The sequence below is a fragment of the Micropterus salmoides genome, unplaced genomic scaffold (genome assembly GCF_014851395.1).
Source record: "Micropterus salmoides isolate LMB-PRFRI ecotype aquatic unplaced genomic scaffold, ASM1485139v1 Ms_hic_scaffold_1, whole genome shotgun sequence".
NCBI classification, from domain to species: Eukaryota; Metazoa; Chordata; class Actinopteri; order Centrarchiformes; family Centrarchidae; genus Micropterus; species Micropterus salmoides.
In genome coordinates, this window is record NW_024040040.1 from 2,200,584 (window position 1) to 2,213,830 (window position 13,247).

A 13,247-nucleotide genomic window follows, 5' to 3' on the forward strand; every position below is an offset into this window, starting at 1 on the left:
AAATCTGAATGTAAGTGAATAATCAAATTACAATTAAATTACAATTACAATCATCTTTAATATTTTTCACAGTAGTGAAAAGTAATTAAGTACTCCAGTACTGTACTTATGTACAACCTGAAAGTATTTTCTCTTCATTTTTCTGCTCCTTTCCACTTCTGCTTTGAGCCTGTGGGGATGTTGAGTAACCTCTTGTTTCTAGAAATAAGTGGTGACTCAATTTCCCCAAAAATGTTTTTTCAACTTCAGTCAATTAAGCATGTTTAAGTTCAAAAACTGTTCTTTGGCTGTTCAGATTTTCTTATGTTCAAGGAATCATGATTCCTGTGTCTAAACAATTACGGACTATGGAAGTCACTAGAAGCAAAACTTTAGTACCAAGTCCATGCCAGAATTCTGAAAACACGACTAGTTTTTCTAGTACCGTACTGTAGGTACTGGTGAAAGATGGCGTCAAGTCCAGCGTCAGCTTCACCTCAACTTGTCAAAAAGAAAAACCGCAAGAGACGTGTTTGGAAACCGGGTGAAGTTATTTTAATATTTAACATTTGTCGGTTTTCTTGGCTGTTTACTTAAACAGCTCCGTTTCAAAGCCTGGACTTCTCCCAGTTTTCGGATATGTTGGAGAACTAATGTAGGCAGATGTTTCACAGTTTGATCAACTCAAAATCACCACTGATAATGATGCAGTTTGTTGCGCTAATAGCTAAATGTCTGTCCAATTCACCTGTTGCTGTAGGAGGAGTTAGGCACCGTCTGAAAAGGTCAATACGATCCATTTCAATCATCGATAACTGTTTGTTTTTCAACATAGAAATAGTGACCACCCTGAAACATTACAAACCTGAGAGTTTGTGGGGGTGGGGGGTGGGGGGGAAATACATTGACAGTAAACCACTCATCTGTTCAGGACATCCTGTCACAGCTTTAAGTTGTTCTTTGTAAGGTTAAATGTTTTTATTAAAGGAGTTCATGTTGAAGTACATGAGATTTATTATATTGTCCTTTACCGTAGTATTGGGTTGGGTATAGAGAATCGTGGAATTTCACTGGTAGTGGTACCAACTACTAAATTTCTACTAAAGTTTTATACAGTTAATCAACAACAGAGAGGGAGATGGTGAAAAAATAGTTCTCTGCTGCAGAAATGGAGGTGCTTGTGAGGTGGAAGTTAGAAATACAAATTGTTTGATGCAGAGAGTTTAATAGTATATTATTATTTCCAAAAGGGGCTTTAAGCAGACAGGTAAACTTTATCTATTGTTGATCACACCAGACACACCTGTCGGCTAACTCCCACTGCTAACAGCTGGCTGCCAGAAACCTTTGAGGGGTTCTAGCCTACTTTGTATTTGTACCAGGAGGACGCAGTTCCATCAGGTTGGTCTGCCTAATGCAACTGACTTTGTTTCCTGACTTTACTAATTTACACAATCCATATGTGCAGTACGGCTGTGCGATATGGCAAAAATTCATAAGGGTGGAGTAAGTTATTCTGGAGAAACCCAACACCATGAAAAATACCATCCCAGAGTGAACAACGACACAGTGAGTAATGTAACTAATGGGTTGTGGATTAGCAAAGTGACACTATTTGCTGCTGTAACGTTAAGAGAGGACGAGACCAGAGCAGAACAGCAGCTCCTGACAGCGACACTCACAGCTCTCCTGCTGCTAACATTACAGCTAGCATCATAACAACTGTCTTGTTGAACTGTAAAGTAAGCTAAATGTCCGTGTGCAAGTCATTTAACGTTACGTGACACACACGTCACGGCTGGCACTGCAGGATAGTGTTGTGTGGCCCGTCCATTACTTTTTAATGCAAATTTCTTCCCTGAAACACCAGCACGTGTAGAAGAACCGACCGTGGTGGTCAAACGAACAGGAGGTACAGTGAGGTGAGTACAAGAAGAAGACCTAAGAGTACGAGTGGGTGTGTTAATATGAAGGAGGTCAGTGAGGGACAGAGGCGAGGTTGTGAATGGCCTTGAAGGTCAGAGTCTTGAAATCAATGCGGTATTTAACTGGGAGCAAATGAAGCTGCTGAGGTTTTTTGATTAATAGAAGGGGTTCTGGTGATGATACGAGCAGTAGAGTTGTGAACCAGTTGAAGTTTCTATATGCATTTGAGAGGAAGACCAACAGGAAGAGAATTACAATAATCAATGCGGGAGGTGACCATTGTGTGAACCAGAATGGCTGTACTAGTAGGCGAGAGAGGCTAGCCTTCCTTGTGTTGCTGCAACGTAGCAAACGGGAGGGGGGGTGGAGGTTCATACAGACACTGAAGGGTACCTTTAGTATAAAATCCTTATGCTTTGTCACACAGTCTGAAAGTGTCAGTTGTGACACATTGAGATAAAAATGTGTTGGCATTTGATAAGAACTCAGAAGTTTCACAATGTAACATCATTAAAGCATTATGGCTTTCCTGCAGATCTTCACTGAACCTCACTGTGGACATTTTTGTACCTAAGGTGCTATGTGATGAATGATTGTGTTCTCAATACCTCAATAGGGACATTTTTGTCCCTAAGTTACCAAAAGGTATAAATAAAAGAAAGGAACCAAACGTTTGAAACGTCCTTTCCTGATGCCATTAGTTAGGAATTGACATGTGATTTTGGGACAGATCTGGCCATGTCCAGTCTATTTACACGCTACTTCCTTTTTCATGGCGAATCATCAGAATTGAACGCCACGCCATGGCCACACTGTTTGATCAATCAAAAAAGCTTTGCAATTTCAAATTGCAAGGCCGTTAAGGTCGTGCTGCCCACATTTGAAGTCGATTGGGTTAAAGCTGTTGGACAAGTTCGTTAAAGTGTGGGAGCTATAAATGAGGGTAGATCAGACAACCTATGCAATATGGACGACTTCCTGTTGGGTTTAGCATATGGCTCCAAGAGACTTAAGTCCTGGCATTGTACACGTGCATACAAAATTTGATAGCTCTAGGTGTATCAGACAACTGGGGTTGCTACTTTGAAATCTTGCAGGGGCTGCTATAGAGACGTTTTTCCAAACACATGCCCTTGAACAGTATCAGACAACAGAGCACACCCATTCTGATGTCTGTGCAAGGTTTTGTGAGATTTCAAGCATCCTAAGCCTCTCAAAATACAGCTTCCTGTTTCGTGGCAAATCATGCATTGCCATGGCAACACCGTTTGACAGGGATCTGGTGTTTTCTTCGCCTGAACTAATTATGCCTGCATAATAGGTGGATTTGACTATTGAAAGATTGTCCTTGTAGTTGAGAATGTGGTTTTTGTACATTTCTTGGTGCACAACAAGTCCAGTTTTCTTGGAAAGGTGTTCCAGGCGAGGACCTTTTACTTTGAGCTGCCGTGGTTCTTATATAAACCACTGAGCAGAATGGGTGAAGGAAAATAAAATGTTAAAATACAACAGTATTTCCTGCAACATGTTTGTCACATGTTGTCGTGAGTTTACAGACTGTTCTCCCTCATTCAGTAACTAACCTGTTCTTCTTCTTCTGCTGCAGTGTTTTTGCAGGTTGTGGATGTCAGTGTCTGAAGCTGCTCTGAAAACTCTTCTATCAGACTGCAGACCTTCTTTGACACTACCACCAGCTTCTCACTGGCAGCACTGCACTCAGGTCATCCTGACGCTTCTGGATTTGGATTTGAAGGTATGAGGGTGTGACAGCTGTCGGTCAGACGAACACAGACACCATCAGCATCTGTCAGTGTCTGCAGGTGAAGGTAGAAAGTCTCTCTGACCTCATCTGGACGGGACTTTAACAGGTAAGAACCTGACCGGTAACATGACACACTTTGGAAGAAATTCTCTTCATTCTTCCATCTCTGGTATTTACTGTTCTAGATCTGAATATTCATGAATTCATTCACTAATTATTCTCTGATCTGTGAGTTTTTGGCCAAAATTAGGCTTTTCATGTTGAGTTTAGTCCGATTGAATCAGTAGCAGGAAACCAGTTAGATTTGAGTCTGAGCTGACTTCACTGCTGAGACATGTGGGAGAGTCAGAACTGGTCTGAGAGCCTGAGTCCTTTTTATTCTGACTGAAACCTGATCAGCTGGTTTTCTCTCAAAATTACACGAACAACAACCAATCAGAGACATATTCATCCCCATCAGCCTTAGCGGTGTTTTTTTTTTTTGGTGTTGTGAGCTGTGCTGCATGGCTAAAGACAACAGCTAGCTTTCATTTCAAGAACTAAAACCTGTTCTAATGAATGAATGATTGAATGAATCTGTCAATTTATTGGCATCCTGCTAACATTTTCCGTTTCGTGGTGCTTTATATAAAGTATTATATAGCTATAAGTATTTCTGATTCTCATTTAACTCAAAGATGGATCTCTTTATTTGAATGAAGTGTAAGCATTGTGCCACTTCCACAGAGCAGCAAGCAGGAGCTCTGACTGGCCTGACTCAGCCCACAAATACTACAAACGACAAACACAGCTCTGAAACATTTATGTTACTGTTTTCCTTCAGGTAAAATTACTGCCTGACTTTAACAGGGAGACACGATGACGGCAAAGGACCTTTTGAAGACTCTGGAGGATTTAAGTGATGAAGAATTCACAAAGTTCAAATGGTATCTAAAGCAGCCTGACATCCTGGAAGAATGGAAGGGAACCATCAAAGTGTTTAAGCTGAAAAAGGCAGAAAGGCAGGACACTGTGGATCTAATGGTGAACGCCTATAATCTTCATGGAGCTCTGAAGGTGACCAAGAAGGTCTTAGAGGAGATACCCAGGAACGACCTGCTGCAGAAACTGCCAAAAACCAGCTCAGGACCAGAGGGTTAGAGTTTTACATTTTGCAGTTAATACGGGCGACATGATAAAATTTGAGGCCTGATCTCATTATGAGAAAAGGTTGAAAGTTATCAATCATTATTGACTGAGAGGACAGAGGCATGATGCCGCTGCTTGATTCTCTTTTATTTCCTCCTTGATTTGAGACACTGAGATTAATGTCACTGAGTAATGTGGATGGTTTTATTGTTAGTGTGGTATTTAATGCTTTGAGTAAATAACCAATGAGATGTCCTGATGACATGCAGGTAAGTTTGACATGTTGATGGATTTAAAATAAATAAGTAGTTTCCTGCATCAGAAATGCATCAATGCTATCAAAATGTATGAGCTTTTGTAAATACTGCGGTAACATTTGCTATCAAAATAAAGGACTGCAATAAAGTGTGATAAAAGTTTGCTATGAGATGTTTAGGATCATTCTCATGTGATGGTTTTCTTGCCAGCAGCCAAAACCGTTATCTTGTGTGTGTGAAATGCTGCTTTATTTTCAGTTACACAAGGAAGACAAAGTGTAGTTTTTAATCTAAAAACATTAAGTGTAAATAAGTTTCACATTCTCTGTGAGAAGTTTTAACTTCATTATACCTAAGTGAAAGACAGCAGAACCTGATCAGAGTTGGTCGAAGCAGCTTCAGAAAGCAGCTTCAGAGTATCTGCGGGTTTTAAAGTCAGAAACGACATTCAAGCCTAAAGGGGGGCAAATTATTGGGGGGCATTACGAAGATGAGCCTGGTTCATCAAGACACACTAACTGCCAACCCTGATGATCTTTGTTGTGTGTTCATTCAGGAAATCCCGATGCAGATTGTCAGCGTGAACTTAAATCTAAGTTGGAGAAGAAGTTCCAGTGTGTGTTTGAGGGGATTGCTAAAGCAGGAAACCCAACCCTCCTGAACCAGATCTACACAGAGCTCTACATCACAGAGGGAGGGACTGCAGAGGTCAATGATGAACATGAGGTCAGACAGATTGAAACAGCATCCAGGAAACCAGACAGACCAGAAACAACCATCAGACAAGAAGACATCTTTAAAGCCTCACCTGGAAGAGATGAACCAATCAGAACAGTGATGACAAAGGGAGTGGCTGGCATTGGGAAAACAGTCTTAACACAGAAGTTCACTCTGGACTGGGCTGAAGACAAAGCCAACCAGGACATACAGTTCACATTTCCATTCACTTTCAGAGAGCTGAATGTGCTGAAAGAGAAAAGTACAGCTTGGTGGAACTTGTTCATCACTTCTTTCCTGAAACCAAAGAAGCAGGAATCTGCAGGTTTGAAGAGTTCCAGGTTGTCTTCATCTTTGACGGTCTGGATGAGTGTCGACTTCCTCTGGACTTCCACAACAATGAGGTCCTGACTGATGTCACAGAGTCCACCTCAGTGGATGTGCTGCTGACAAACCTCATCAGGGGGAAGCTGCTTCCCTCCGCTCGCCTCTGGATAACCACACGACCTGCAGCAGCCAATCAGATCCCTTCTGAGTTTGTTGACATGGTGACAGAGATCAGAGGGTTCACTGACCCACAGAAGGAGGAGTACTTCAGGAAGAGGTTCAGAGATGAGGAGCAGGCCAGCAGAATCATCTCCCACATCAAGACATCACGAAGCCTCCACATCATGTGCCACATCCCAGTCTTCTGCTGGATCACTGCTACAGTTCTGGAGGAGGTGTTGAAGACCAGAGAGGGAGGAGAGCTGCCCAAGACCCTGACTGAGATGTACATCCACTTCCTGGTGGTTCAGTCCAAACTGAAGAAAACCAAGTATGATGGAGGATCTGAGACAGATCCACACTGGACTCCAGAGAGCAGGAAGATGATTGAGTCTCTGGGAAAACTGGCTTTTGAGCAGCTGCAGAAAGGCAACCTGATCTTCTATGAATCAGACCTGACAGAGTGTGGCATCGATATCAGAGCAGCCTCAGTGTACTCAGGAGTGTTCACACAGATCTTTAAAGAGGAGAGAGGGCTGTACCAGGACAAGGTGTTCTGCTTCGTCCATCTGAGCGTTCAGGAGTTTCTGGCTGCTCTTCATGTCCATCTGACCTTCATCAACTCTGGTGTCAATCTGTTGGCAGAAGAACAATCAACCTCCCGGTGGTCTAAACTGTTTGGAGACAAATCAAAATATCTCTACCAGAGTGCTGTGGACAAGGCCTTACAGAGTCCAAATGGACACCTGGACTTGTTCTTTCGCTTCCTCCTGGGACTTTCACTGCAGACCAATCAGAATCTTCTACGAGGCCTGCAGACACAGACAGGAAGTGGCTCAGAAACCAACCAGGTAGCAGTCGAGTACATCAAGAAGAAGATCGAAGAGACTCCCTCTGCAGAGAAAATCATCAATTTGTTCCACTGTCTGAATGAACTGAAGGATGGTTCTCTAGTGGATCAGATCCAACAGTCCCTGAGTTCAGGAAGTCTCTCCACAGATAAACTCTCTCCTGCTCAGTGGTCAGCTCTGGTCTTCATCTTACTGTCATCAGAAAAAGATCTGGAGGTGTTTGACCTGAAGAAATACTCTGCTTCAGAGGAGGCTCTTCTGAGGCTGCTGCCAGTGGTCAAAGCCTCCAAGAAAGCTCTGTAAGTGGGATTAATTCATCATTCAAAACTTAAAAAATTAAAAAAAAACTTTTACTACTGTCTCTCCAGACTGAGTGGCTGTAACCTCTCAGAGAGAAGCTGTGAAGCTCTGTCCACAGTTCTCAGCTCCCAGTCCTCTAGTCTGAGAGAGCTGGACTTGAGTAACAACAACCTGCAGGATTCAGGAGTAAAGCAGCTGTCCGTTGGACTGGAGAGTCCACACTGTACACTAAAAATGCTCAGGTCAGGATTCCGTAAGCCCGTTCAACTGATGACTATTGAAAATGTTATGTTTTCTTATTCTTTATTTTGAAGTCACATTTTTGTTTTGTTTGTGCTAAAAGTTAATGTCTTGGTCCTCTGACTTTTCGTCTAGCGCCATCATCAGGTCAACAATTTAATTTGTCCAATACTTTGGTATATGACCAAATACCTGCAGAACTAATGACATTCATCAGCCTCAGTTTTACTTTATGTTTACTTTTAATTACTAAATTAGCAACTGACATTTTACCTGCCAAACGTTAATGCTAAATGTGAACAGTCTAGATTTAACTATGTATTTGGAGACAGTTTACTCCTGTATCTAACCAGCACAGCAGGTTCCTCAGATGATCTGCCATGTGTGTTGTTTTTTGTGTTTTCAGGCTGTCAGGCTGTCTGATTACAGAGGAAGGCTGTGTTTCTCTGGCCATTCCTCCCATCTGAGAGAGCTGGACCTGAGCTACAATCATCCAGGAGACTCAGGAGTGAAGCTGCTGTCTGGAGGATCCTCACTGGAGACTGGACACTTTCAGGTATGAAGAGGCCTGCTGCAGCCAAAGTCTGACAGAAGAGGTCCTTCACACTTGTAGGAAACCTTTTTTCTTTGATCCGAAGAGAAACACTGGTTAAACATAAAAATGTGATATTTGTGTAGGAGGTCTGCAAGGAACAATGATAATAATTCATGCAGTTTGGTTAGATCAGATTTGGCAATCCATTCTCACTCCCCGACTCATCACATATGGACATTTGGTCAAGCCACTTCGGCGTCAGTTTGTAACGCACTGGGGATCCCTGTAGCGTCATAGTTCAAAGCAGTGGGAGAAGCCCTGTAGGGCCAGAACCCAGACTTTAAAAAAGGAGATCAGTGTTTGCGTTCTGTGGGAAACAAAGTCAACATTAAATTTTTTTATTTGACTTACGGAATTGACGTAACTTACTTGCGTGTTAACTGATGTACGTAGTTATTTTAACCCAAAACATGATATTTTCCTAACCTTAACCAAGTAGTTTTGTTGCCTAAACCTAACCAAGTACTTTTTGTGCACAAAAAAAATGTTTCATAACTTTAACGTGCCGTTTCAAAATGGCGATGTTTCAAAACGCTAGCGTTTTAGTTTAGTCTAACAGGACATTGCATATTTGCTGTTACTAAGCGTTGCTAACTTGACGTGGAGCTCTAAACGTCTAAAAATGACAGTAAAGGGGTACCCAGGACGTTTTCAAGCGAGACCAAAGGGCCTTGACCAAGCATCAATATGTGACGAGTCAGGAGTGAGAATGTGTTGGATTTTGAACTGTCTCATTTAAAAAACACTTTATTAAACACTTGCTGGGGCACCACTTTAATAACAGGTTAATTAAAGCAAATTAATCAAAACCCAATTATTAAATCGATCAGTAGATTGACCTTGTCTTCTACTACAATGAAAACACACAGACAAGTTCTTGCGGATTAAATGAGGATATTTAGTTTAGCTAAATACTGAATAACAGAATAAATAAAGGACTCAGAAGGAACATAACAGATGAATAGCAGATATTGTGATGAAATAAACCTGATCTTATTGGTGTCAGTGAAGTATGTCCTCTGATGGTGACAGTGGTAAGATGCTAATGTAACGCTAGGGCACTTGTCTAAATAGGAATTAATATATTTAGTTTGACATCAATTCTTTGTTACAGCAAAAAACATTGTTCAGCCTACTGTTTTGAAGCACTGGCAGAGATGAGATACTCCCAGTGTTTTTTTTTTGCCGTTGTGAGTAGGGTTCAGGCCGAGTGCAGCTTGAGGGGTAGTCATGCTCCGAGGTGACTGCTTGAGTTGGTACCTGAGTGGATAAGGTAGTACTTAACACAGCCGACTACCAGAACAAAGTCAACACACTACTAATGGACACAAGCATGTATGAGACATTGAGACGAGACCCAACCAGCGGATACAAGAAAAAGGCCATAGAATGTCTACAACAGTTACAGAAGGACAGCACCATCACCCGTGAACAATATTACCGTTTGTATCCTGGAGAAGCCATTCCATGCATTTATGGACTACCCAAGATACACAAAGAAGGAGCCCCACTCAGGCCGATTATCAGCAGCATTAACTCGGTCACCTACAACATTGCCAAACACATTTCCACCATCTTAGCTCCTTTGGTGGGAAACACGCCTCACCACGTCAAAAACTCTATTGACTTTGAGTTCAAGGACTAAAACTGGATCCAGATGAAACCATGGTATCCTATGATGTGACTTCTTTGTTCACCTGCATCCCAGTAGACAGTAGAAACCATCAGGAAACGGCTAACACAAGACAACACCCTGGACAACAGAACTAGCCTCAGCCCTGACCAAATCTGTAAATTACTCTTACCTCTGTCTAAACACCACCTACTTCCAGTACAACGGTGGATTCTACAGACAGAAGCATGGCTGTGCCATGGGATCACCGGTATCACCGATTGTGGCAAACATCTACATGGAAGAAGTGGAGAATAAAGCCCTCAACTCCTTCAGAGGAACAGCACCGAGCCACTGGTACAGATATGTGGACGACACCTGGGTCAAAATTAAAAGCCAGGAAGTGCAAGCCTTCACAGAACACATCAACTCTGTGGACAGTAACATCAAGTTCACACGAGAAGATGTTCATAACAACAGTTTGGCCTTTCTGGACTGCGCTGTACACATTGAAGAGGACAGGAGCCTGCAGATTGGTGTTTACAGAAAACCCACACACACAGACCAATACCTACTGTTCGATTCCCACCACCCACTGGAGCACAAGCTAGGGGTCATGAGAACACTGCACCACAGAGCGGAAAACATACCAACAAGCGCCCAAGCCAGAGAGAAGGAACAGAACCACCTGAAGGGGGCACTTACAGCCTGTGGATACCCTAAATGGACCTTTGTGAAAACAGCCACAAGATCCAAGAAGAACAAAACTACAGGGGAGGAAAAGAAGGTCAAACGCAACAACATTGTGATTCCATACGTGTCTGGAGTATCAGAGAAACTCAGGAGGATTTTCAACAAACACAACATCCCTGTGTTTTTTAAACCCAAGAACACACTAAGACAGATGCTGGTCCACCCCAAAGACCGCACACCCAAACACAAGAAAAGCAATCTAGTGTATGCGGTCCAATGCAGTGAGGAATGCACAGACCTGTATATTGGGGAGACTAAACAACCACTACACAAACGCATGGCTCAACACAGAAGGGCCAACTCCTCAGGTCAAGACTCTGCTGTCTACTTACATCTGAAGGACAGAGGACACTCGTTTGAGGACCACCAGGTGCACATTTTAGACAGAGAAGATGGATGGTTTGAAAGAGGTGTCAAGGAAGCATCTACACCAGGGTGGAGAAGCCGTCATTGAACAGGGGAGGGGGTCTACGCCACCACTTATCCCCCACTTACAATGCTGTCCTTTCATCACTTCCCAGGAAACTCAACAAACGTAACCTATTGGCCTCAGGTGAAGATACCAACGATGGTCGTTCAGTCTTGGCCTCAGGTAGTCTTAACGACTGTAACGACTGTCGTCACAGCAACAAGGAACACTAACGAACCAGCGGTATCGATGACCCGGGATAACGACCCCACTGAGGTTAAATAGCTGATCCAACGAAGGTTAAAATCAAGGGCAACTGGACTTAGTTGAAGACACTGGAAGTTACTTGGAAGATCCAGTTGCCCTTGATTTTAACCTTCGTTAGATAACTATGACCTGGATGACTGAGAATCTTCATGGACATCTTAAATAGCTGAGTTTCCCTGCCAGTCAGTCAGAACTGAAGAAGTCCTTTGGATGAGGGACGAAACGTCTTCCAGTATCTTCAACCAAGTCCAGTTGCCCTTGATTTTAACCTTCGTTGGATGAGTGGATAAGGTTTCCTGGCCAGTCTGGCAGTCTTGTTTCAGGGCCAATGGCAAAGGTCTGGGCCAACACATTGCATGGCACAGTTCTCACAAAGATGCAGGATTCAGTGTTTCTTCTTGTGACAACCTGCACCTCTCAGGTTCCACCACTCATGAACACCGCCCCTTCATACTCACTATGTAGGCAGACCTTCTCTTCATTCAGTGTGGAGGATGATTGTTTACTGAATTGCTTTTTTAGCTGAATAAATTCCACAAAATAATAAACTCAAATTAAAGCTGCAAGCAGTGTTAAAGCTGCACGTCAGGGTGTGAGGCGGCCACGTTTTGTCAGAAACGGCTTACTTCCTGGTACCAGCAGGTGGCGCTATGACGTTGAGTGAACAAAAACTCACAGATAGCACAACTTTCATCATCAATGCCTTTAGAATGCCCAGTAGAACATTTAAGTTGATCCGATTAATTTCCTAGGAGGAGTTTGTTAAAGTACGGACCTTGTAAAAGGCCATAAATGGGCTGTAATTGCACATTCAAATCAAAAGAGCTGACTTCCTGTCTGATTTCAGGTACGGCTCCAAGAGGCTTTTTTTACTCCAAAAGTTTTGCTATGACATTGTGTGTTTGTTGGCATACGGATGTGTTCAGGGCAGGACTCTCATCCTACATGTACAGTTTGGTGCAGATCTGAGCATGCACACTGAAGTTATGACAACTTCCTGTGCCTTAGGAACTTAGGGCTGCTCTGTACGTGGCGCTAGCGAGCCATTTTGCCACGCCCATGCGCAAAACCCATAAAATATATCATTTTTCGCCACGTCTGAATTTTGTGCAAAGTTTGAGTTTTCGAGTATGATTAGGCCCCTAAAACTGAGGTTACTTTGCCAAAAAAAAGAAAGAAAATTAAAGCTGTAAGCAGCATTGGGCGGGCCCTCGGAGCTCCAGAATATGCAGCACGGCAGCCTCACGCCCCGACGCACTGCATAATCTGGAGCTCCGCCGGTGTGGCTGTGAATTTGCTACGCGCTTCAGACGCTGCTTGATGGCGTTATACGTCACTTCCTGTGTCCCTTTTGTGGCGCTACATAGCACTTGGCGCTATGTCTAGAAATTAATATTGACGTGTAGATGTATTCGGGGCGAGACAGTTATCAAGCACATAAAGTTTTGTGCAGATGTGAGCATGTACACTGAAGTTATAAAAACTTCCTGTGTCATGGTGAATCATCGACGCCACGGACATGCCCATTGACGAATACTCACATGAATTGGAGGTAATCACTGTGCGGCCTATGAATGGGCATTGTTCATGAGTGGTGCAACCTGAGAGGTGCAGGTTGTCACACTCTGTTCTAACCTTCGTTATGGTGGGAAAACAACAACACTACCAATTTCTTCTCCTAGGCTTATAATTCCGTTAACTAGATAAAACTAAAAAGAGAGAAATAGCATGCTATAAAACTTGCCAGACTTAGTGGTACAAAATAGTCAAAAATAAGTGAGACAACTCTTCAGTTGATTTTGAGGCATTTAAAGTGTCACGGTTGTGTCAAAAAGTGAAAACACTTACTAGAGTTCCAAAGTCCAAACAGATCCAAAAGGAATGTTCAATGAAATAAGGTATCCAGACAGAAACCGAAAATTCAAACGGAAAGTAAAAACAACAGTAGTTCAGGCAGGGAATCAG

At 42.8% G+C, this 13,247-nt stretch overlaps 1 protein-coding gene and 1 pseudogene across 1 annotated transcript in view; one reads left to right on the top strand and one right to left on the bottom strand.

The window, feature by feature from the left end:
* Nucleotides 1-13,247, bottom strand: part of LOC119887775 — an 878,746-nt pseudogene that overhangs the window by 38,277 nt on the left and 827,222 nt on the right.
* The window catches only part of LOC119889520 (NLR family CARD domain-containing protein 3-like), a 237,846-nt gene continuing 224,616 nt past the window's right edge, over nucleotides 18-13,247 (top strand). The window contains 5 exon segments of the mRNA XM_038700706.1: nucleotides 18-3,773; nucleotides 4,517-4,802; nucleotides 5,609-6,025; nucleotides 6,028-7,405; nucleotides 7,475-7,648. Of these exon segments, the coding sequence (XP_038556634.1) occupies nucleotides 4,526-4,802; nucleotides 5,609-6,025; nucleotides 6,028-7,405; nucleotides 7,475-7,648 (2,246 nt within the window). The 5' untranslated portion in view covers nucleotides 18-3,773; nucleotides 4,517-4,525.